General features: G+C 45.2%; 1 protein-coding gene across 2 annotated transcripts in view; it reads right to left on the bottom strand.

Moving 5' to 3' along the window:
• Positions 1-757: 757 nt before the first annotated feature.
• The window catches only part of ELMOD3 (ELMO domain containing 3), a 28,920-nt gene continuing 11,899 nt past the window's right edge, over positions 758-17,778 (bottom strand). For both annotated transcript variants that reach the window (XM_023742344.1, XM_004388261.2), the window contains 4 exons: positions 14,748-14,878; positions 2,377-2,453; positions 1,917-2,044; positions 758-1,434 (listed from right to left, as the gene is read on the bottom strand). In XM_023742344.1, coding sequence (XP_023598112.1) covers positions 1,232-1,434; positions 1,917-2,044; positions 2,377-2,453; positions 14,748-14,878 — 539 coding nt within the window. In that variant the 3' untranslated portion in view covers positions 758-1,231. The remainder of the gene's footprint in view (positions 1,435-1,916; positions 2,045-2,376; positions 2,454-14,747; positions 14,879-17,778) is intronic.

Below are 17,778 nucleotides of genomic sequence, written 5' to 3' on the forward strand. Positions count from 1 at the left end.
ATTGGAGAAAAAAATATTCTAACCCCTACCCAAGCAACTAATCTTCCTGTCATCTTGGCTGGTTAGCTGAGGACCCAGTTTGGAGGAAGTAAGGGGAACAAAGGATTAGTTCAGGTAAGGCAAGATGGCACAGGGGAACAGCAGGGTCTGTGACCACCCTACCCCTGAACATCCTGCTGACAGCAGCCAGGGAATTTCCCTTCCACCTGGAGTGGCCATCTGCCCTCCCACCTCTGCGATGGGCCCCAATTCCAGTCGGTCAGACTTGGAGAACCTTGTAGGACAGAGACAGTGGTCTCCCATGGTGCTACTTAAGGGAGAACAAAGGACAGGAAAGCAGCCTCGCATCTCTAACTCCCCTCAATAAAGGAAGGGACCACCCAGGGGCTGGTTGGGGAGGGAAGTCAGTGGTGCTCTGAAAGTAGAACCCAGAGTACAGGGAACAGAAACTTAAACTAGAACGATTCCTTTATTTGAGAACTGCTGGTGTATGGACTTCTCCTTCCCTCAGGGCCAGAAAACCATCCCTGATGGGAACTGAACAGCCTCTATGGGTGAGGGAGCCCTAGTCTGAGGGCAGCAATGGGATACCTAGTTAAATGCCTGTTTCCACATCATAAACAGTGGCAGGAGGGGCTAGGGAGAGATGGGGTGGGGGGATGGGGCAAGTGGCCAGAAACCCCAGAGGGGGCCCAGAGACTGGTCGGGTGGATGGAGGAGAGCAAAGCCTGGAAGGCTGAGGTCTCCGACAGCTTGCTTTGGTTCATGCTGCCCCCTGCTGGCTGCTGCCACTGCTATCTTCTCTCTTCTACTCTAACCACACAGTCTCCCAGGCCTGTAGAAGTCCTGCTGCCCAGGGAGTCAGAATTCTGGTTTTCTCTGCTGATGATATCCTTCAACGTGGGGATATGGGGAACATCCAGATAGGGTTTTTCCATTGAGATAAACTGGGACCTAACTCTGTAAACCAGTATAGTTAAGCTTAAGGCAAAATTCTCCTTGCTCTGGAGACAGCTCTGCAGGGAGTGAGTCAAGCCTAACCCATCTAATGTTTCATGTAGGAGAGGGTCCTTGGCTTTCCCCAACCAGGACCAGGAGCTTCCTACACTACCTGCTGAGACAGAAAGGTGTTGGCCCAGCCAGAGTGGCCCCGACACAGCCTCCTGCGGACTCTCTGAAGGCCCCCGTGGCCCCCCTTTAAGTCTTTCCATCAGTCAGCCTCTGGGGTTGGTCAGATTGGCCATGCGCCTTCGGATGAGTGCAGTGACAGGTCACACACACCTGTGAAGGTGAGATCCTTGGAGTGAGGGGTTTGGGGCCCATAGCACTTCAGTGTACCCAACAACGAGGCCTGTCCCTTTGACACCCTAGCCAAGTAGATCTCCAGGGTCTTGAGCAGCCGTCTTGGGTTCTTCTTGGCCAACGCTTCCAAGTCTGAAACAGAGAGGATTGGAGAACAAAAAGCATGAGGGGGCTTTAGACTGTACAACATGATCTCAGGGCTAGAAACTCCAGCGAGCACCCCCAACCCAGATACTATGGAGAGAAAAGTGAATCTTCTAAGATGGAGAGATGACCAGATGGGAAGACCTAGGAACCAGGTATAGCCACAGGGACCATACATTCTACCTTGTCCAGGACAATCTCAATTTTGAATAGTTTGTCCAACTGTTTATACCCTTGCTTCCAATTTTTGATTCAGAAAATATGATCATCATAGGTATAAGGCCACAAAGGGAGGAAAGTGGTGGCAGAGAAAGGAGAAGTAACAGGAAGCTGGGATTTGAGAAAGCATGGGTGGAGGCTGGGGGGAAGGGAACTGCAACCAAAACCAGTCTCACGACCAATCCTGGGTCCCTGATGCTGGGGACACTAGGAGCTCAGGAGCCCAGGCCTCCCCGGGTGGAAGTTCATACCTTTGAGGACGAAGCCTGAGTCTGAGATGGTTTTCTGCTGTGTCCTCCAGACATGGGCAAGGCGGAGGAAAGTGGCCGCGTAGAAGCTGTTCACCACTGGGATTACCTTTTGCTGCCGATTACACTCCCTTTAGGACAAGGGAGATGATTTGCTCATGAATGGACAAAGCTGACACCTGGTGCCCTCCCACCCTTCCCAGGAGAATGGGCCTGAGCCCCATGGGCCTGAGCTAGCATAGACACTGGACGCCCCAACAGTCCCCTGGCGGCCTTCACATCAGAGGTCAGGGTTGGGGAAGAGACATGGCGGGCGAGATAGGTGCATATGGACTTTGTCCAGGGCCTCCAGGAGCCAGCAGGTGAGGAAGAGCTGGGGAGACCGAGGCAGGGTGGGAGTGAGTGAGGCTCTGCTGGTCCACTCTAATCAGCTGATTGGGGGGTGAGCAGTGTGGGGACTCACCTGGTGAGACACTCCTCCCTTAAGGCCTGGATGGCGATGCGGGTGATATTCACTGACATCAGACAGAAGGGGAATTGCTGGAATGGAGGGGGCACCAGGTCAGTGGCAACCCCAGCTCTCACCTTCTGTGTTTCCCATCATGGACAGCCTAGCGTGGGCACTAATGGCAATCACAGCACCAGGGGTAGCAGTGGATATTACTGAGCGCTTACACTTAATTTTCACAAGAATCTTCCCATCTTACAGATGAGGAAACGGAGGCACAGCAACCTTAGATAACTTTCCTAAGGTGTCAGAACCAGGATTCCAACTGAGGTTAATGTGCTCCAAAGCTGGTGCGCATAACCCCTGTGCTAGTTCTCCAGCCTCTTCACCAGCCCACCATGAGCTCTCCTCGGCCTTCACTAGCCCCACCCTCTGGGATGAGGATGGACACAAGAGGGTCTCAGGCATCCTCTATAAAAGTGCCGTGTTGGGTGGAGTCAAGTCACTATCATTACAAAAACTCTGTGAGATAGGTTTTACTACCTACAGTTTACATTTCCTACTATCCTGCGCCCTACCTCACAGAGTTGCTCTGAGGATTCATTAAGATCATATATGCAAAATACTAAGCACAGCACCTGGCCTATGCAGGTGCTAACAAATGTTTGTAATTATTACCCTTGCCTCAACATGGGTAGCTGAGGTCAGCAGCAATGCATTTATACCTTCATGTACAGATCAGTATTGCCTATTTAATTATCATATAATCTTACATAATGTCAGCCCCTTCTCTTGAATTTTTCAGTCTAAAAATAAGTATGAGAACAAGAATATGGTAGTGAGCATAATTAACAGAGAATCTAAACCTAGCATTCATCCACACTCAAGAACATTCTTATAACCCCATTTATTAAAAATCAGTGAAAAATAGGAATTCAGATCTAACATATCTCCTTTCCTTCAGCAATTCCCTTAGAATACTAAGACACTAAAGCTAAGATACCACACACAGATTGTATTTAGGGAAGTGACCAGACTAAAAGACAGCAGAGGAAATCACACCTCGATGTTTCTGCATTTCCATTGAAGATTTCACTTCTCTTCATGTCCCATGTTTGGGCCTACGCACATTTCAATACTGAACTAGGATGACTAGGTCATCTTTTGTGGCTGCTGCTCACATGGCCTCACCCCTGAAGAATCCATCTCAGTAGTTCTGGGGAGGGGCCTGGACACCTGCATTTTAAAATTTTGACCCTAAAGTGTGCCGTGGCTGAGACGGTCTGCTGTTGGAGCCCACCACCAGGCTGGCTGCCAGATGATGTGGGCTCCAGGCCCAGTGTCACCTTTACTAGCTACCCGGCTTTGGGCAAAAAACAATTTACCTCTCTGATCCTCACAATCCTTTGCTGTAAAACAGAGATGTACAAGGATCAACTCTGTCTACCACCTTTCTCACAGGCTTGCTGTACTGACAGAATGAAATCATGGATGGAAAATTGCTTGGAGAGTTGTTGTATGCAAATGAGCATTATTACAGGTGCTTCCTTTCCTGCCAGCTACTGGCCTGCATGCCCTGTGTCCCTCAGTTTGACTGTGTGGTGGCCCGCCTGCTTCTCAGTGGTCTAAGACTTCCACACTGCCAGAACTCATGGGAGTCCTGGGTCCCACCGGTACTTCTATTTTGGCCAATTCCCCTTTAGCAGGATATACCACTGCTTGGCTGCTAACTGAAAGGTTGGTGGTTCAAATCCACCCAGCGGCTCTGCAGGAGAAAGACATGGCTATCTTCTCCCATAAAGATTACAGCCAAGAAAATCCTATGGGGCAGTTCTACTCTGTCACATGGGGGTCGCTATGAGTTGATCTCAGCTCAGTGGTACCTAACAACAACATCAACAACCACAACAGGTACTTAAGTCTTTAGCTCTCTCCTTGGGAGAGTACAGGACTGGCTGCTGGCAGGGCTGCGTCCTCTAACTGCTACTCTGATTTCACAGACTGTCCCCTGGAACAATCTGCATTTTCAAGATTCATAAGGATTTGAGGTCAAGTTTTATTTTAAAACCTTGAAATTATTTATAGTTTAAGGAATTATAAAATAAAGCTGGAAGGGACCTTAGAATGATTAGGCCAAACCCCTCATTTCATAGATGAGAAAACTGAGGCCCAGAGAGGTTGAGTGACTTGCCCCAAATCATAGCTAAATAATTATACTGCAGATGGAACTAGAACCTAGCTTCCTGGTACCTACACCAGTCCTCTTATTTTATTGTATTTAGTTGCTATTCCTTCTTATTGTCTGACATATATATTGTGGGGTAAATATAAGTCCCTAATAAATTCCACAAAGGCGAGCAGGTGAAGGGATAGGAAACAGATTGGTTGACGTGATGAGTCTGGGTTCCTGAAGATCAAAGTATCCAGTACTTACTCTCTCATCTTGCTGTTTCCTCGGCCTGGGACACTCTTCCCTCAGATACCTGAATGGCTCGCTCCCTCACCACATTCAAGCCCTTCCTTGAAAACAAATGAGGGACTGAATTGGCAATAACGCTCTTATAACAATGGGGTGGTGGAGGCATCTGACCTCCTCTAACTTCACAAAGGGAAAGAAGAATCAAGTTCAACAGCCCAAGGCTGATTCCTGTAAGGCGGCGGTCAGGCATGCCTCCTCTCTCTGCCATCTTTACCAATTCTAACACCAACTGTCCCTCCCACGGCACTCTCTACTTCTCTGCTGGGTTCGATAATTCATGGCAATGGCCACACAGAACTCACAGACAATACTCATATAATTACGGGGTTTATTAGGGAAGTAACAGGTTACAATTCAGGTTCAGGAGCACTCAGGATACAGTTCTTCCATTATGACAGTCTCGTCCCAGCTCTGCTCGCAGGCATGTCTCTCTCTGGCCCTCAGCCTCTGCCCTGCTCCGGCAAGTGTTACAAAGCTCTTTTGGTTCTGCCGATAAGTGCCCCAAGGCACCCTACTCTGTCAGTAAGCCTCAGCCTGAAGGCACTCAGCTCTGGCTCCATCGGCTGGCAAACCTAGCTCCACAAAGTGCCTAGAGGCACCCTACTCTGCTAGTAAGCCTCTGTCTATAGGTGTTCAGCTCTAGCTCTGTGGGTCAGCAAACCTAGCTCCACCAAGTGCCCGGAGGCACCCAACTCTGCCAGCAAGCCTCCTGCCCGAAGGTACTTAGTTTCTCATTCCGTGGGCTGGGAAGTACACCATGCCGTCTCCTGCCACTGTTTCTCTGCCTCTGCTTCTCGCCATCTTCAGTGTTACAGCTCTCTCTCTGTCTTCTGGTTTGAGGAGTGCAGGGATCCTGGGTCCAAAGGATGTGCTCTGCTCCTGGCTGTTCTTCCTTGGTGGTGGTGAGATCCTCTCTTTCTTGCCCCTGGGATGGCTCATTTCAAGCCCAGCAAGATGGCAAAACTGACCAATCCCCTTGATGGGCCACAATTACCCTATTTGCACAGTCCCTCCCGCCCAATCACTTGGGTGGGAGTTACAAGACCACGTTGAGAAAGGCCACACAAAAGCGATCCACTGTATTGCACCTCTACTCTGGTTTCATATTTCTGTAGGAAAGTGTCACAAGAGAGCCTTCATAAGCCACAAAAAGGGGAACACTTAGGTCAGAGATGGTTTATAGGAAATACGAAGGGTGTGAGCTTGGGCAAGCCATTTCCACTTCCCTATCTCCAAAAGGAAGGTGCTAGTCTACTGATTGCTAAGATACCCTTCAACTCTGGGACTCCTCTATAACAAAGCAGTGTCTCTGCAAGAGATCATATCATTTCACAAGCCAACTTGCAGGGTTCTCACACTTGACCTAGACATTACATTCCTGAATCATGAAGACCCACAGCATATGCCCACATTTTCAACTTGTGGGATCCCAGCACAAGAAGTCCCACTTTCACCCCCTCCAGTGTATCCTGGAATAGACAGTCATGTGTGAAGCCTTCAGATTAAGGAGTATTTCTTCCCCAAGAAGATACAGAGATATTCAGTCAAAGCTAGAAATGGCAGGAACTGTATGATTATTTGTTTTGCGTTCAAGAAGTTTTGGATTCAAGAAGTGAGCCACCTTACTAATAGCTGTATGTATACATGCAGATATGTAGTCAACTGATTTACAGAAATGTAAGATGTTACTTTGATAACTCACTGAATGCCTAATATACTTGGTACTTTACATAGTTTATCTCCAACTTAGAACAACTTCACAAGGTTGGAATTATTTTCCTGTGTTACAAATTAAGCATCTGAGGTTCTGAGAGTTAAGTAAATTTGGCCAACAACAAACACTGCTATTGTGTGTTATTGCAACTTGGTCCTGCCTGACTCCAGCCAGATCTCCAGGATAAAATGATCTGATTGAAATGCTGTAGGTCTAATCTTGCAGCCACTCATTCTCTGCTATTCTCCCTCAGGCAGCATGAAAGCACAACCACCTTCCATTTCTCTGTGAAGTGTCATGGGGGCTGGGCCTGGTCTCCTTACCAGTGAGGACCTCATCTTATCAGAGATCAAGAGTGAACCAGTGATACACACATATACTTCCAAGCTCTGACCACTGAGAGGACCTAGATGTAGTAAGATCCCAATAGCAATGAGTACACCTAGCATTCAGATCTTGGTTTCTAAATACCATTCTTTAATTAAAGTTCCTTGGAGAAGTGGTTGATGCCAGGGTTGGGGCAGGGAAAATATAACATGAGCCTGGAGCATCTTGAGGTGCCAAGCTGAAAGAGATTCTAATGGCCAAAGCTGGAACAATTTGAGTGACAGAATAAATAATGATAGTATTGGGTTATGACCCATATAATAAAATAAATATCCATGGGTCCATACTGATATAAAAAATGATTAAAGAAATAAATAAATTGGGAAGCAGAGACAATTCTTACAGAGGAGTTTAAATTAATAAATGTAGAAGGAATGATGGAAATAGAAAATTACCATTAGAATACCACAGTAATAATTGCTACAGGCAAGATCCACCAATGGATGCTGAAACTGATGGGAAAAAGTCTGATGAGAAACAGGATATTTGCATAGTCTCCAAGTATATTCCTCATGTTAAATTATTCAGTACAAAGGGAAAAATAGTAACGTTGAAGTGGAGAAACCTAGCAGAGACCACTTTAACCAAGTGATCAAGGTTAACATTACCAGCAATAACACATACTGACATTATGTGCTCTTGATATAAGGCACTGAAAAGGTGCACATCAGTGAACTCTGGGGTTCATGCTAAAAATGTATAACCTCCATCTAATCACCAAAAAACATCAGACAAACCCGCATTGAGGAACATTCTAAAAATAACCAACTAGTACTTGTCAAATGTGTCAAGGTCATGAAATACAAGGAAAAACCAAGGAACTGTCACATTTTGGAACAGACTCAGGAGACATAACAATTAAATGTAATGTGGGGTCCTGGAACAAAAAAGAACAATAAGTTAAAAAAAACCAAAACTGGTGTAATCTGAACAAAATCTGTAGTTTAATTCACAGTATGGTACCAATGTTAATTTCTTAGTTTTGAAAACTGTACTGTGCAAGATGTTAGCATTAGGAAAAGCTGGGTGAAGGGTACATGGGAACTCTTTATAACCTTTGCAACTTTCTTTTAAAGTCTAAAATAATTTCAAAATTAAAAAAGTGAACCAGCACACTGGACAAAAACCATACCTCTCCAAGAAGGTGTTAGGGGTGAAGGCAGGGGTCCCAAGCACCCAGCCCTTCCTTCATTCCAACACTCAGCTTCACCTCCTCCATTATTTACCTACAATGTATCAGGGCTAATTTCATTTTGGCCTTCATATCTGTTTGTATCAGTTACTACAATCCACTACCCCCCTTCCAGGTCCCAGTACGTTTGCTGTACTCTAATCCTCATAAGGCTCTGCATAACCCTTCGTCCATTCCCATCTTTTACCTCTCCCCTACTCTTGAAACACTTCCATTGTGCCATTATCAGCAAAATTCCCTATAAATATTGAGTCTATTCTAAAACCTAGTGGTGGTTTTCTGCTCTCACAGCCTCCCTATCACTGGGCTTGGAGGTGGGAGACATTTCCTTCTGATGCTTTCAGATCACTCTCCTACTTCTTCCCTATAAACCCCCAGATTTTAGATTCATGTCTTATTACATAAAATCACCTACTCACAAATTTTCTGTAAATTTGAAGTTATATGAAATTAAAAATTATCAAATCCCTTCTCTTGACCCTACTTCCTCTGCCAGTTATCGTTCTATTTCTATGCTTCCCTTTGCAACAAAATTCCTTGAGAAAATTGCTTATACTTACTATCTTCAATTCTTCTCTGTGATGGTTAAGGTCATGAGTTATCTTGGCTAGGCCATGATTTTCGGTGGTTTGGCAGATATTATGTAATCACCCTCCATTTTGTGACCTGATGTGTGCAGCCAATCAGTTGAACGCCAATCAGTTAAAAGTGAATCAGCTGAAAGCCAATAGTTCAAAACCAGTTTCCTTGGGGGTGTGTCCTACATCCACTATATATGGATGTTCCGGCAAAGCTCTCTTTGGACCCTGTGATGGTTAAGATTGTGTGTCAACTTGGCTGGGCCATGATTCTCAGTGTTTATATGTGATCATTCCCATGATGGAATTGCTATGAGCAGCCAATCAGCTGAAAGGGAGTTTCCTTGGGGGTGTGGCCTTCATCCAAATATAAGCAGACGTTCTGACTTTCTTGCTTGCTCTAGATTCTGCAGCTGCCTCCTGTTCGGCTGACCTCCAGTTCATGGGACGTGAGCTATCAGATTATCTGCTAATCTTGTGATTCATCGATCTTCACAGCCTGTGAGTGGGAGCCCTGCTCTCAGACCTGCTGATCATGGGTTCACCAGCCCCTCCAGCTATGTGAATCAGGAGAAGCCTTGTGGTCTTGTCCGCCAATCTTGGGATTTGTCAATCTTCACAGCCTGTGAGCAAGAACCCTGCTCTCCGACCTGCCGATCTTGGGTTTGCCAGCCCCCGCAGCTATGTGAATCGAGAGAAGCCTCTATCCTGATCCACAGACTTGGGATGTTCCAGCCTGTACAATCTCATGAGCCATCTCCTTGATATAAATCTCTCTCTCTATATATTTATACTCTTTACTGGTTTTGCTTCTTTAGAGAACCCAGCCTAAGACAGACCCTTCATCTAATTCATCGTCCTCTGACCTCCAGTTCTTGGGACATGAGCCAGCAGCTTGCTGCTTGACCTGCAGATCTTGGGATTTGCCAGCTCCTGCAAACCCGTGAGCAAGCAGCCTTCTGCCTGACCTGCTGATTTGGGGTTTGTCAGTGCACCACATGAAGCCTCTAGCCTGATGCCTGACACACAGATTTGGGACTTGCCAGCCTCTATAACTGTGTGAGCCATATCCTTGATATAAATTTCTCTATTCATATATGTATATGCTTCACTGGTATTGCTCCTCTAGAGAACCCAGCCTAAGACATTTGGTACCGAGAGTGGTTCTAGAGGAACAAAATCATTTAACGATGGGTTTTCTGAATTAGTACTCAAGTCTGGCTACCCTTAAAGGATGACCTCGGCAGAGGAGGATTTTAACAATTGTCTTAGACATCTAGTGCTGCTATAACATAAATACCACAAGTGGATGGCTTTAACAAAGAGAAATTTATTTCTTCACAGTAAAGTAGGCTAAAAGTCCAAATTCAGGGCGTCATCTCCAGGGGAAGGCTTTTTCTCTCTCTGTTGGCCTTCTCATCAACCTTCCCCCAGACTAGAAGCTTCTCCGTGCAGGGACCCCTGGTCTAAAGGATGCGCTCTGCTCCCAGCACTGCTTTCTTGGTGGTATGAGGTCCCCCTGTCTCTCAGCTCATTTCCCTCTTTTATATCTCAAGAGATTGCCTCAAGACACAATCCAGTCTTGTAGATTGCGTCCTTCCTCACCAACAAAACTGCCGCCCATCCTCCTACATTAACATCATAGATAGAGACAGGATTTACAACATATAGGAAAATCACACAATACCGGGAATCATGGTCCAGCCAAATTGATACATACATTTTTTGGGGGACATAATTCAGTCCATGACAACAATCAAGTGGATAGGATGACGTGTTCTGTGGAAAGCAGTCATCCTCTTTCCCCAGCCACTCCTGTCATTGCCCAATAGGCTCATAAACAAAGTGGCCATGGTGGCAGGGATGGAGGTTATGCATGGGCTCAGCAACATGGACTGCCACTTATCAAGGCCAACTTGGCTACAGCCACTGCTGAGTACCCAATCTGCCAGCAGCAGAGACCAACACTAAATCTGATATGGCAATCAGCCAGCAACACAGTGGCAGGTTGATTACATTGGACCCCTTCCATCATGGACAGGGCAGTGTTTTGTTTTTACTGGGATAGACACTTACTATGGATACAGATTTGCCTTTGCATCAGGCAATGCTTCGGCCAAAACTACCATCTGTGGACTTACAGAATGCCTTATCCACCATCATGGTATCCCACACAGCATTGCCTCGGATCAAGGGACTCACTTCACAGCAAATGAAGTATGGCATTGGGCCCATGCTCATGGAATCCACTCGTCTTACCATGTTCCTCATCATCCTGAAGTAGCTGGGTTGACAGAACAAATGGAATGGCCTTCTAAAGACACACTTACAGTGTCAGCTATGTGGTAATACCTTGCAGGGTTGGGGCAATGTTCTCCAGAAGGCTGCATATGTTCTAAACTGGTGTCCAATATATGGTGCTGTATCTCCCATAGCCACGATTCATGGGTCCAGAAATTAAGGTGTGGAAATGGGAGTGGCACCACTATTACCCCTACTGACCCACTTGCAAGATTTTTGTTTCCTGTCCCTGCGACCCTATGCTGTGTGGGTCTAGAGGCCTTAGTTCAAAAGGGAAGAATGTTCCACCAGGAGATACAACACTGATACCATTGAACTGGAACTTAAGAATGACTCCTAGCCACTTTGGGATCCTCTTGCCTCCTGATCAACAGGCAAAGAAAGGAGTTACTGTATTGGCTGGTGTGATTGATCCTGATTACCAAAGGGAAACTGAATTGATATTATATAACGGAGGTAAAGAACAGTATGAATAGAATACAGGCGATCCTTTAGGATGTCTCTTAGTACCACCATACCCTGTGATTAAAGTCAATGGAAAACTACAGCAACCCAATTCTGACATGACTACTAATGACCCAGACCCTTCAGGAATGAAGGTTTGGGTCGCCCCACAAGGCAAAGACCCACGACCAGCTGAGATACTTGCTGAGGACAATGGGAATATGGAGCGGGTGGTGGAAGAAGGTAGTTCTAAATACCAGCTACAACCATGTGACCAGTTGCAGAAATAAGAACTGTAATTATTTTTAGTATTTCTTCCCTTTTTGGTTATACTTATATACGCATGTATGTATGCATGTGCATATGTATATATAGCAAATATCTTTGTTTTCTTCCCTCCCTTATTCCATTATTTATTATAAAATATAGGATGTAAACGGAGTTAGTGCATTTTTGGTTTTATGAGTGTTAGCTGAATCATGTTAGGCGCAAGTATGACTTTATAATTGTCTTTAGAGATTATGTATGGTTTAAGGAGATGTGTACAGAAGAAGCCAAGTTGACAAGGAGTAGACTGTGATGGTTCAGGTCATGTGTCAACTTGGCTAGGACATGATCCTCAGTGGTTTGGCAGATATTATGTAATCATCCTCCATTTTGTGATCTGATGTGAGCAGCCCATCAGTTGAAAGGCCAATAGGCTGAAAGTCAATCAGTTGAAAGGAAATCAGTTTGCATGGGGGTGTGACCTGCATCCAATATACATGGATGTTCTGTCAAAGTTCTCTCTGGAATCTGCATCCAACTCATCATCCTCTGAACTCCTGGGAGGCTGCTGCCTGACCTGCAGATTTTGGGATTTGCCAACTCCCGCAAACCCGTGAGCCAGCAGTCTTCTGCCTGACCTGATGATTTTGCATTTGTCGGCCCCTGCAAACACGTGAATCAGCAGGAGCCTCCAGCCTGATGCCTGACCGATGGATTTGGGACTTGCCAGCCTCCACAACTGGGTAAGCCATTTCTTTGAGATACATCTCTCTATATTTTTATATATATACACTTCACTGGTTTTACTCCTCTAGAGAACCCAGCCTAAGGCATCCCCTTCCATTCCCTCTTAAATCCAACCTAAATCAGGGGCTTCTTTCTCTACCACGCCACTGAAAATGTTCTCCTCAAGGTCCTCCACTGACAAATCCAGTGATTAGCAGACCTGATCCTCTGTCATCGGTTGCAACTTGAGACTCCTTCCTCACACGGCTTCTAGAACTCCACGTACTCTTGGTTTCCTCCTACTGTCCTTCCTCCTCTTCTCCCCATTCGGTTAATGTTGGTGGGCCTTAGGGCTCAGTCCTTGGTCTTCTTTTCTTCCACGCTCATTGCCTTAGCAATCTCATTCTAGTTTCATGACTTTAAAATAGGATCTATACCAGTGGCTCTCAGCATCCCCTGGAGGGATTGTTAAAATACAGATTTTTGGGCTCTGCTACTGTTTCTGAGTCGGGAGGCCTGGAGAAGGCTCCAGAGTCTGCATTTCTAACAAGTTCCCAGGTGATACTGATGCTGCTGGACAGAGAACCACATCTTTAGAGCCACTGCCCTATATGCTGACAATTCCTAAATTTTAATCTCTGGTCTAGAGCCTTCTCCTTAACTCCATACTCACCTATAATTACTTACCCAACATTTCCACTTGGAAGTGGAGATAGACCTCTTGAATAGACCTCTCAAAATTTACATGCCAAAACTGAACCTCCAAACTTGCTCTGTCTTTGCATTTCGGTAAATGGCAACCATCTTTACAGTTGCTCAGACTAAAAATCATCACTGACTCTTTTCATTTTCTTAAACCCACATGAAATCCATAAGGAAAAACATGCTGGCTCTATTCTCTTAAGCCTATGTTCTCAAGATTCTAAATCCAGAATCTGACCCCTTTGTACCACTTCCTCTGAAAATACTCTGGTCTAAAGCACCATCAGCTCTAACGTGGTTTATTATAAAAGTCCTCACTATAGACTAGTCTCAGTCTAGTTGCTGGTATAATCTACTTAAAAATGTAAGTCAGATCATGTCACTCATCTGTTCAAAACCCTGTCATGGCTCCTCATTTTAATCAGAGTAAAATCTAAAGCCTTTACTATGGCCCACAAGGCTCTATGCCCTGTTGCCTCCATGACCTCCTCTCCTACTGCTCTCCCTGTGCTTCTTCCGCTCCCGCTAGCTCCCTGGCATCCCTGCACATGCCAAACATCCTCCTTCCTTAGGCCCTTTGCCCTAGCTGTTCCCTCTGCCTGAAATGCTCTTTCCCTAGATATCACCTTGGTAATGTCCCCACATCTTTCAAGGCTTGGTTTAAATCTCACCTTCTCACAAGAGTTACCCTGACCACCCTATATGATATTACAACCCTCCCCAAGCCCCCATTCTGTTAAGCCTGCCCTACTTGTCCTTTTCCATAGCACTTATCACCTTCTAACACACTCTATAATTTAATTATTTATTATGCTTATTGTCTTGTCTCCTCTGCTAGAAGGCAAGCTCCACAAGAGCAGGGGTCTTTGTCTGTTTTGTTCACTGATGTATCCCAAATACCAAGAACAGTACCTAGCACAGGAGATGCTGAATTTGATCAGAGATTTCAGCAAATGAATGGATTCCAGGTCCCATGAGTCCAGGATAAACAAATGGCAGGAAAACAGGTTAAATGTGTTTTCTAAAGTAGAGGGATTACTACCTTTTCCCACCTGGGAAAACCATCCAACCCAACCCCAGGAAGTAGACTGGAGACAGAAATCAAGGGGCTACAGAAGGCAGACTCTGGCCTGTCAGTAAATCTGTGTCACTTGGCCCAAGGTAAATCTTCTCCTCTTGAGCAAATAAAGGCTAACTTTCCTTCCCAGGATCAGCAGGGACTCCCAACACTGTGCAAAGGACTTCTTCAGGGAGGACAGTGAGTTGAGACAAGAGTAGCAATTGTGCTAAGTGCCTTTGTATATTACCTCATTTAATTTTCCCAATAACCCAGATGAAGTTTCTATGATCTCCATTCTACAGATGAGGATACCAAGGCCCTGAAAAGTTGAGGAACTTGCTTGAGACACACAGCTAATGAATGGTGGAGCTCAGATTTCAATCTGGGTCAGACTGACAGGGGCTGTCCAGCTGTCCCGAGAGCCTCAGCAGTCAGAGCTATCTACCCATCAGGGCTTCCTGGCTGGCTCAGGAAAGTTCTGCAGCTCAGGTCCTAGCTCCACAGCCCTTTCCTATGGCTTCCCAACAAAGCCATACCTGGATATGGTGACGAGACAGTTGGAAAATCTCTTGTGCCATCAGCAAGGTCTTGGAGTCCATCACCAGGTACAACAGGTGCAGGAGGGCAAGGAAGCCTGCCCCTCTCAGGTCTGTGGCTGGATTTGCTCCTGTAACAGAAACCATAAGGAAATTGGGGTGGGACAGTGAGCATGCTTAATGAGGTCTCTGCTCCCTGGAGCTTCAAGAGCTTGGTTGGGAAGTTGCCTCTGGCATGAGAAGCCCAGGCTCATGTCCTGCCACACTCCTGTGACTGATTCGGGGTGAAGGGGCCAAACAAGCTGGTCCTCCAATGGCCTAGGGGAGCCTCCTACATATGTTTACTTGGAAGTCAGCTTGCTGCTGCCCTTGATCCTCTATAGTTACTTCTCCACAGAGTGATTCTTCAAAAACGGATGTTGGACTTCTGGTTCTGGGACAAGATGAAGTAGATGCACTTCTTATTCCTCCCGCTAAGCACAACTGAAAACACTGGACATTAACATATAAAAGAAACAAGAAGACTCTGAAAGGTGGAGGCAAGAAGGCAGACTGGCTAATGACCTCGGGACCTGAGAAATGACATGCATTTCCTGGGCTTCTTTTTGCATAATACAGAAATGCCAATGAGAGCAGACAAAAAGATCCCCAAGGAAAACATGGTTTTTCTAGCCAAAAGACCAGGAAATGGGCAGCATGGCAAGACAGAAAACTTCTGACAATATCCATCCTGCTCCAGCCAAACACCATGGAAAACACTGGCCCCACGCCCAGGCTCCCTCAGCAAAGACTGAATTGGGAGCCTAGGCTTCCACTTTGGCCCGACTGTAATGAGGTGTCCCTTAGTTCCACCAAGGTTGTGACAGAGAAGGCCCAGGGCTAGCTGGGACTTTTATCCACCCAAAGTGGTAAGGAGTCCCCACCTTCTCTGTGATGTTAGTGGAGGCCACGTGGGAACAGGGACAAGGTACCCCTGCTTCTCCTAGCCAGGGTGGTATCACCAGAGGCCAAGTAGGGTAATTGGATTTCCAACTTCACCTGGTAGTAATGAGGTGACCATGCCCTTCCCTTGCCAGCATGGTATCAGAGGAGGCCTGCTAAAATAGATTTAATAAGATCCACAGTGCATAACATAATAGTCAAGTGTCTAAGATACAATGTAAAATCACTTGTCACACCAAGAACCAGGTAAATCTCAATTTGAATGAGAAAAGACAATCAACAGACACTAATACTGAGAGAACACAGATGTTGGAATTATCTGACAAGGATTTTAAAGCTGCTGTGGTAGAGAGAATAACCCCTCTAAGATGTCCACACCCTAACCCCCAGAACCTGTGAATATGTTACACTGCACGGCAAAGGGGAATTAAGGTTGCTAGTCAGCAGACAGGGAGATTATCTTGGACTAACTGGGTGGGCCCAATGTAACCAGAAGGGTCCTTAAAAATAAAAGAAGGAGGCAGATGCACAGAGTCAGAGAAAGAGATGTGAGGATGGAAGCAGGGTTAGAAAAGGGCTATGTTGCTGGCTTTGAAGATGGAGCAAAGGGCCACAAACCAAGTATGCAGGCAGTCTTTAGATGCTTGAAAAGGCAAGGAAACAGATTCTCTTCTAGAGCCTCCAGAAGGAACACAGCCCTCCTGACACCTTGACTCTAGCCTAGTGAGACCTGTGTTGGACTTCTGACATCCAGAACTGTAAGATAATAAATATGTGTTGTTTTAAGCCACCAAGTTTGGGATAATTTGTTACAGCAGCAATAGAAAAAAAAAAAAACAGCTAAAATAAAAATGTTTCAATGAGCAATTACAAACAGAACTTGAAACAAATGCAAAAATAGGAAGTTTCAGCAAATAAATAGAAACCCTCAGTAAATAAATAGGAGATATGAAGAAGAGCTGAATGGAAACTTTAGAACTGAAAAATCCAGTAACTAAAACGTAAAACTCACTAGGTGTGCTCAATAGCAGAAAAGAAATAACAGAGGAAAGAATCAGTGAACCTGAAGATAGAAAAACAGAAATTATCCACTCTAAACAACAGAGACGGGGGAAAAAAAGAACAGAGCCTCACGGACCTGTGGGACGATAACAAAAGATCTAGCATTCGTGTCATTGGGGTCCCACAGGAGAGGAAAGGGAGTGCAGGGCTGGAAAAAAGCACTTGAGGAAACAACAGATGGAAATTGCCCAAATTTGGTGGAAGACATAAACCTAGATTCAGGAAGCTAAGCTAACCCCAAACAAAATACACCCAAAGAAATCTATGCCAAGACACATCACAGTCAAACTCCTTAAAACCAAAGACAAAGAAAAGATCTTGAAAGCAGAGGGAAACAACACCTCACCTATAACGGAGAAATGATTCAAATGACAGCAGATTTCTCATCAAAACCCATGGAGGACAGAAGGAAGTAGCAAAACATTGTTTTCAGTGCTGACAGAAAAGAGCTATCAACCTTGAATTTCATATCCAGTGAAACTATCCTTCAGGAACGAAGGGGAAATCAGGACATCCACAGACGATGAATTTATCACTAGCAGACCTACCCTGTGAAGATGGCTAAAAGAAGTTCCTCACACTGAGTTTTGGTTAACGGCAGTAGTATAACTTGGAAAAGCATAGTGGTAATGGAGGCACAACATAAACATAATCAATGTCACTGAATTACACATGTAAAAATTGGTGAATTGGCAAATGTTTCATATATATATTTTTACTACATAAAAAGAGAAGTTGTTGAAATGGAAAGTAAACGATGAAAGGAGGCTTGGAATACCAAGAGGCAAGAAAGAACAACAGTAAGAGTATATATGGGTAAATCCACCTTCCTTGTGTTGAGTTTTTAAAATTATGTTTGATGGCTAAACAAATATCATAACATTGTCTGATAAGATTCTCAATGTATATAGAGGAAATATTTAAGACAATTAAATTATAGATGGGGAGGGTAAAGGGACGTCAACGTATCAATACCGAAAGACTACCAAATAATGATATATAAAGTATATAAAGTATAAAAAAGTAT

This window comes from Trichechus manatus, unplaced genomic scaffold (assembly GCF_000243295.1).
Source record: "Trichechus manatus latirostris isolate Lorelei unplaced genomic scaffold, TriManLat1.0 scaffold00208, whole genome shotgun sequence".
Classification (NCBI taxonomy): Eukaryota; Metazoa; Chordata; class Mammalia; order Sirenia; family Trichechidae; genus Trichechus; species Trichechus manatus.